This window comes from Cydia splendana, unplaced genomic scaffold (genome assembly GCF_910591565.1).
Source record: "Cydia splendana unplaced genomic scaffold, ilCydSple1.2 scaffold_49_ctg1, whole genome shotgun sequence".
Lineage (NCBI taxonomy): Eukaryota > Metazoa > Arthropoda > Insecta > Lepidoptera > Tortricidae > Cydia > Cydia splendana.
The window spans coordinates 1294479-1302581 of record NW_026946892.1 but is presented as its reverse complement, the minus strand read 5'-3'; the positions used below and the strand labels follow the sequence as shown (position 1 = coordinate 1302581).

General features: G+C 43.1%; 1 protein-coding gene across 1 annotated transcript; it reads right to left on the bottom strand.

Moving 5' to 3' along the window:
* Window positions 1-2772: 2772 nt before the first annotated feature.
* On the bottom strand, window positions 2773-7536 carry LOC134805692 (uncharacterized protein K02A2.6-like). The gene has a single exon (XM_063778947.1). It carries the CDS (start codon window positions 7534-7536, stop codon window positions 3379-3381), a length of 4158 nt encoding a protein of 1385 aa, XP_063635017.1. The 3' UTR covers window positions 2773-3378.
* Between the last annotated feature and the right edge of the window lie 567 nt (window positions 7537-8103).

Here is an 8103-nt window from a genome sequence, read left to right as displayed (position 1 = left end):
GTACTCGTAACGCCCTCTATTGGCGTATTGTTGAACTAAGATGACAGAACGTCATTGGAACGTCAAGTACTGTAACTTGGGTGAAGTTAGGTACGAGTTGGCATTTTTGTCGTTATGTTGGTAGACCGGTCGAGCAGGTTTGCCTACTTGACTTAAAGGCGGGAGCGGGGAGGCTCCTCGAGCAGAATTGATCGAGCCGCGCTAGAGATCGGACGTTAGCCAACCTCGTGCCTAATTCGCCACGTTCCTGAAGGCTTATACCTGAAGGATTATTCTGAAAGCTTATAGATTCTAACGTTCTTTAACCATTGAGCTAAGTGTTTTATTCCAAGTGTTATTTTGATTTCTTACGTGTGATTAGAAGCTTACCTTTGTAAAATAAAGAGAAGAAGTGTTGTTTTGAAAAGATGTGTCCCGCCGAGTTTGTTGCCGGTCCCATATTGGGATACCCTTCTCCAATTGAGAAGGAATTAAATCTTCTCGGGTCAGAGGTGTACGGTTGGAGCCGGCCTAGCTTGATTTGAATAAAGACTTGAACGATTTTATGCGATCCTTTTATTTGAGTGCAATCCAAATACATCCCAATAGCGACTATATATTTTAGTAGGCACTAGTATGGTAAACAAGTCCGAAAGTTTATTTCATGCACTGGTAGCATACTGAGTTGGCTGTGAAGTAATACATTGAGATACTACGCCCACCCGCCATCCTGTACAACCCCCATGCTGCCTCCGTCATATTGATTTATTATATAATTTGAAACTGAGAGGAGAGCGTGCCGAGCTCTCTAACATCCTTGCTCCTCGAAGTTTCATAGATGTAAGAGACGCGCGCGAAGCCACCTCGCAATATATACCTACCCCTATCCCCACCACTCATACATTTTCGGCAACGCGGCGCAAAAGGTCGTATGTACACCAGTCGGTGGTGGGACGCGGCACGGGTCACACGTCTCGGTGCACGCCGTGCATGACTGATAGTGGGTCGTTCGCGTCTTTCCAAGCAAATTTTTAAAGGCGGGTTACATTTTTAGGGTTCCGTACCTATAGGGTAAAAACGGGACGCTATCACTAAGACTCCGCTGTCCGTCTGTCTGTCACCCGCGGTGCAAAACCTAGAAGTCTACTGTACGATCTACATACCGCACATTGCCATCTCAGCGAAATTACTTACAATTGCGTAAAGCAATAAAATACGAGTCAGTACACGTTCAACATTAGAATCTATTACGCGTGTCCTCATTAGCACTATCATTCATAAATCATAATATCGCGCTTTTATAGTTAGTATTTTCGTATCAATATAGTATTTTATGCAACCGTTGTTTAAGAGAGATCAAAAAAGGCGAGTGGCGTGAGTAACAATTTGAGGCGAAGCCGAAAATTGTTAATTAAGACGCCACGAGTATTTTTTGACTCAGTTAAATAACGTTGCATACAATACTTTTTCTACTACCAAGCACTTACTTCGAAATAAAATTGTAAATTTAACAAATATTTTTAATTCAAGAAGTAGCAAAAATGGAGGGTTCGGGCGGGAATAGAATGAATGAACGAATGAAATTAAAAAAAAAATGTCTATGGTTCACTTATTTGTCAGAGATGACATTTAAAATACGGTTGGCAACACTGTATTTCATTCAATATTTTTTAAGTGGTCATTACACGAAGTATCGTAAAATCGCCAAAAAGATACTGCGTGTATGCACAAATTATTTTTTGGGGAATAGACTAAAGTCTTGTCTTGACAACTATAAGGTAGGGTTTTAAAGGTGTGTGCACGATCCTTTAAATGACAAATAAAAGGACGGGAGTAGAAAAAAGTGTTTATTTTCGGCAATATTGTGAGTTATCATTATGTCAAGCCACCAACAGAATATAATTGATGTATGTGACACTAGCAGCCCATACATCAATTTGGTCCTTCGACTCGTTTAGTGTTTTTCGAGTGTCTAAAGTGTAGTATCGAATCGGTTTGACTGGCCTCCCACAAGCGGGTCCCACCAGTCAGATTGAGAAGGCGTCTACACTACACCGGATATACGGCGGGAACACTGTTTGACCAGCATAGCGGAACTAGCAGCTGCATCACAGAACAATAACAGCAGAGCTTTACAGCCCTTCATCAGAACAGCATAAAATCAACAGCATAGCATAGTAGGGTGGAGCGTCGTTGTATGGGAAAAAATAAAAATTTGATTATCAATGTGGAACCGGTACAAAAAGTTGCAGTTTGTCATGTAGATTAGTGATTATATCAAGTTTCAAAATAAACACTATAGCCTAAGCAAATTAGAAAAATCTGCAGAAATAATTCGTGTAGTTTTGAAAATTGGTACAGGTATAACTTGTGATGTCCAGATAAACATACTAAAAGTCCTCGAGGGTAGGGGATGTGCTGAGGGTGTAGGGGGGGGTTGAAGGTACCTTTTTTCACATTTTTGCTCATATCTCGAATATATGTACGAATAGCATTATAATTACTTCGGACAAAAGTTTTATCATAAAATTTAATACAAATTTGGTTATGTTTATTTTTACTTTACGATCAATACTTTAGGAGCTACAGGCTGTTAAAGTTAAATAAGAGATAAAAAATAGACGATTTAAGAAGACGTCGTTTTTTTGTAATTGTTCATCATAAATAAAAAAAATAATTTAGAGTAAGCAAGCTAAGCGACCTGCTGATAAAATATAAAAAAACAGGCCATGAGCATTGTAATATCCTGGAGGCACTAGGTGAGCGGATAGGTATAGGTCAATAATAGGCAGCTTACTATTCGAGAGTTTATTCCGGACTGACTCAGGATTTGACACACGTCAATAGTTATATCTATCACTACCTACATACGTCACACTTCTCCACACTTAATTAATACTAAGTAGTAGCATCATAAACGTCTTTCATATAACCTAAATCCTACTAAAATTACAATAAAGGAAACGAGGTATTAAATCCAGTAGTAGCATGCTGCAGATTACATAACCATAGGTATACGCGTACACAGTGTTAACGGGAGAACCCGTTTGTCTAACAATAACAATCGCTATGAGTTTTAACTATAGATCTTCTGTTCAATAAGTACGATTCATAATGGATTAATTATTCGTAAACGTAATCTTGCCAATACATGCTAGTAATGTTGAGTTCTATGACATCTTATCCTAAACCATACATCCTACAAGGATATCACATACTGTAACAAAGCTTCTATTTACTTAAATTACACTACTTAGTTCAATTCCGTTATATAATGCTATTAAGTAGATGCTTCACACTTAAGCGATAGGAATTATTGATCTATTATTTATTGATATGAATCTATTAGTATTTTACTCTAAATATTAAACTTAATTAACCAACACAAATTCCTACTGTTTATACTTTATATGATGGTTTTTTCAATCTACATTGTCTAAGGGGCCGGGACCGAGCCGGTGCAAGGGGGGTCGTCGGCTGATCAACATGCTCATCACCACTCCCCGTATCCTTACCGGGCGTGGAATAGCATTCTATATCCTCTTCCTCCCCTTCCGCCATACTTCGCGCCGGCGAAGCATCGAACATCGGCGTCGAAGGTCCCGCCGACTCGCTCCTGAGCCCACTGGTACTCGCTCGCGGCGTTGTTGGCTCAGCCCTGGGTTTCGGTGGCAAGCTTGGGGATGCATTCGTGGCCATTGTTTCCCTACTTTCCTCATTACTTTTTGGACAGACTATAGAACTCCTCGCCCTCCGTTTTAATTGGTCGATATGGCGGTGAATAATGTTACCCTGACCATCTGTAACGTTATAATCCGTGTCACCTAGAACCCCGGACACCTTACCCGGTTGCCATTTTTCTCCCTTCAGATATTTACGATACCAAACGTCCTCTCCTATTTCGATCCTCCGTTCCGACCCTCCAGCCAAGCGAGTTTGCCGCTGTTGGTTTTTAGTTACCTTCAAACTTACATCCGGTTTTAACAAATCTAAGCGCGTTCGCAATTGCCTACCTGTCATGAGCATCGCGGGGCTCTCGCCTGTGGAACTGTGCGCCGTATTGCGATAGTAAATTAAATATGTGTTGATAGCGTTTAGAATGTCGTTTTTTTCTATTACCGCTTTTTTTATAACTTGTTTTATTACTTTAACCGAATTTTCTACCGCTCCGTTAGAGGCAGGGTGATAAGGAGCCGTAAAAATCTGTTCTACCCCGTCTAAGGCTAAAAAGTGCGAAAATTCTTTGCTCGAAAACGGCGGCCCGTTATCGCTTATCAATTGTTTAGGTATTCCCCATCTAGCCCATAATTCGGTTAATTTTTGAATGGTTGAAACGGCAGCCGTGCTAGGAACCTGGAATACTTCGACCCATTTTGACATAGCGTCCACTACTATTAAATAAGTTTTCCCGTGAAAAGGGCCCAAGAAATCTACATGCACCCGAGTCCATGCTCGCGTTGGCCACGGCCAGCAGCGCGGCGGGTGTCGCGGCGGGGCGCTCGCCACCGCGGCGCACGGCTCGCACTCACGACCCGCCGCCTCCACCGCCTCGTCGAGGCCCGGCCACCACACATAGCTACGGGCCAACGCCTTGGTCTTAACTATACCCATGTGAGGTTCATGCAGAATTCTTAAAACCTTGTCGCGGCACTTCTCCGGTATTACTACCCGGTGCCCCCACATGACACAACCCAACTCGTCATATAATTCTGACTTTCTGTTAAAGTATGGCTTCAATGTATCAAAGTCACAACTATCCGGCCAACCATCGCGAATAAAAGTTAACACTCTAGCCAAAACTGGATCACGCGTAGTATAGTACCTTATCTTATAATAATCTAACAACAACGCGTCTTGCGCGAAATGCAGATATGTTTGCTCGGGAATAGCATCACCAGAATTATTCCGTGTCTCATTGGCATTAGGTAATCTAGACAACCCGTCCGCACAGTTATCCTTCGTATTCACATATTCAATTTCGTAATCATAAGCTGATAATATTATTGCCCACCGCTGCATCCTGCTAGCTGTCATTGTCGGTATACCCGTATTCGGCCCAAATATTGATACTAGTGGTTTGTGATCTGTGCGCAATGTGAAATGACGTCCGTAAAGATACTGGTGGAATTTCTTTACACAAAAAATAATACCTAAGGCTTCGCGGTGTATCTGCGAATAATTCGCCTCTGCGCTGTTTAAGGTACGAGATGCGTACGCGACCGGGCGTTCGCCATCCGGTCCAATTTGGGTCAAAACCGCCCCCACCCCCCGTGGCGACGCGTCACAAGTCGCTATCAATCGTTTACTCGGATCATAATGCCTTAATACTTGAGCGCCCGACAATAATTGTTTTACCTGCACGAAAGATTCCCCGCACTCCTTGCTCCAGTGCCACTCCGCCTCCTTTTTTAATAGTTTATAAAGTGGTGACAATATTAAACTGAGATTTTTAAGAAACCTTCCGAAAAAATTTACCGTCCCTAAGAACGACCTTAACTCCGATACGTTACGAGGTTGAGACATTTGCAGAATCGCCTTTATCTTTGTTGTATCCGGTTTGATGCCCTCCCTAGTAACTACATACCCTAAGTATGTGACTTCCTTAGCCAAAAAAACACATTTATTTTTCCTTAACTTCAATCCGTTAGTAAGTAAACGCTGAAAAACCGCTTCTAAAGCGTGTAGATGTTCCGATTTAGTTTTGCCACCGATAATTACATCGTCTAAAAATATTTGTACATTAGGTATATTACCCAATAAATTTATCATAATACGCTGAAATATTCCTACACTAGATGATAAGCCGTACACCAGTCTGTTATACTGAAACAGCCCTCGGTGGGTGTTAATAACCGTATAACATTTAGACTCGTCCAGTTCAATTTGGTTGTACGCTTGTGAAAGATCAATTTTACTAAAGTACATATTGCCATTTAAATTTACAAGAACATCTTCTATTTTAGGGAGAGGATACCGATCAACCAACAAATACGGGTTTAAGGTAGTTTTATAGTCTGCACAAATTCTAAGGGAGCCGTCCGGCTTATTAATAGGTACCAGTGGTGACGCCCAGTCCGAGCAGTCGACGGGTTCGATGACGCCGGCGCTCAGCATGGCGTCCAGTTCGGCGTCCACGCGCTCGCGCAGCGCGTACGGCATCGGGCGTGCGCGATGGAACACCGGTGCTGCGCCCTCCCGCACCCTCAAGGTCGCCTTGCCGCCCTTGTACCGGCCCAGTCCATCGCTGAACAACGCCTCATATCTGTCGAGCAATTTCACAATATCTTGTTTACCTTGTCCGTTAGCCTCATTTATTACGTAATTACACGTTAACTTAGGTATATTTATGTTTAGTTCGACCAACCACTGCCTGCCCAACAAAGAAGTCGAGCCACCCTCAATAATGTACAACTCCAATTGTTTACTGCACTCATTGTAGGTCACTAAGGGTCGAATGATACCTAAAGGCCTAATAGATGGGCCAGTGAGATAATTGAACACAGTTTTATCCCTTTCTATATTTACATGGGAAAAATATCGGTCATATGTGGCCTTACTGATGCAAGACATTGCCGCACCTGTATCTACTTCCATATTAATAACTGTATTGTCTATACATATTGGTAAACTCACCGCCGGGTAGTTATTTAAACATAGGTGATGTAATTCTTCCTCGATGTCTCCGCCGTAATCCTCACTCGGTTCGTGATCGGCCACCCCAAAATGCATGGCACTCCGCGCCGGCGTCGCCGCCGCTGCCCCTCCGCGCCGGGCCGGCGCCCGCGCTCCTCCACGGCCCGCGGTTCCCGGTGCCGAGCCCCAGTCCGGGCACACCCGCCGCAAATGGCCTGTACGCTGACACTTGCTGCACACATAGTCCCGGAACTTGCAATTCGCGTAATTATGACTGCGCGCGCCACAGGCGTCGCAGTGCCTCTCCTGCCGGCCATTAAAATATGCATTTCGCCGCTGTTGCGTAACTACCGGCGCCCGCAATTGTCCTCCATTGAATGTAGATGTACCCGATCGCGCCCGACTCGCAAACATAACGGCCTGCGCATCTCCCGTCCCACTCGAACTCGTTACCTTTCCCTGCTCCACTAACGCCGCGTCCCTCTCTGCTGCCTCCAATGATGTTGCAAGTTTGACTGCATTTGCGAAGGTTATGTTGTCGTCCTCCGCAAAAAGCCGTTGCCTAATTAAGTCGCTGATTAAGCCACAAATGAATTGATCCCTTAGATTTCCATTTAACTCTGAGCCAAATTTACAATGCTTGGACAGCTTTTTCAACTCCGCCACATACGTAGATACATTTTCACCGACATTTTGCCGCCTTTGTCGAAACCGGTATCTTTCCGCTAAAGACGACGGTGTTGGCTGCAAATGATGTGACATTAATTCCTTTATTTTAATTAAAGTTAGATCCGATGGTTTTGTAGGACTGGCCAAGTTCTCCAGCAGCTCATATGCCTCATCTCCCATCGCTGCAATTAATACCGGCACTTTCATTTCGTCTTGCACTTTGTTCACCTTGTAGTACATTTCCACGCGATCCATGTACGATGACCATGCGCCATTGCTGACGTTAAATTCATGTAACTTGCCGATAGACATTTAATTTATTTATTTAAATTACTGCACACGCGAAATTATCACTACCTGTCGCCACTGTAATATCCTGGAGGCACTAGGTGAGCGGATAGGTATAGGTCAATAATAGGCAGCTTACTATTCGAGAGTTTATTCCGGACTGACTCAGGATTTGACACACGTCAATAGTTATATCTATCACTACCTACATACGTCACAAGCATGTCGGGCCATGCTCAGTGTAGGGTTCCGTAGTTACCCGTCTGTCAAAATAGACTATTTGCCAAAACTCAAAAACAGGTATACCGATTAGGTTTGCTATTTTTCCTTGAAAGTCTTTACTAAGCTATGTTTTCACGATTTTTTTCATATTTTTTGGACCTATGGTTCAAAAGTTAGGGGAACTAAAGGGTAAAACACAACTTTTTTTTTTCAGATCGATTATTTCCGAAAATATTAAGTTGATCATAAAATGGTTCTTGAAGACCCTTATTCATTTTAAAAGACCTATCCAACGACACCCCACACTATAGG

What these genes read in the sequence shown, in the direction of transcription:
- LOC134805692 (XM_063778947.1), bottom strand. Translation starts at nt 7,536, where the DNA reads ATGGATCGCGTGGAAATGTACTACAAGGTGAACAAAGTGCAAGACGAA.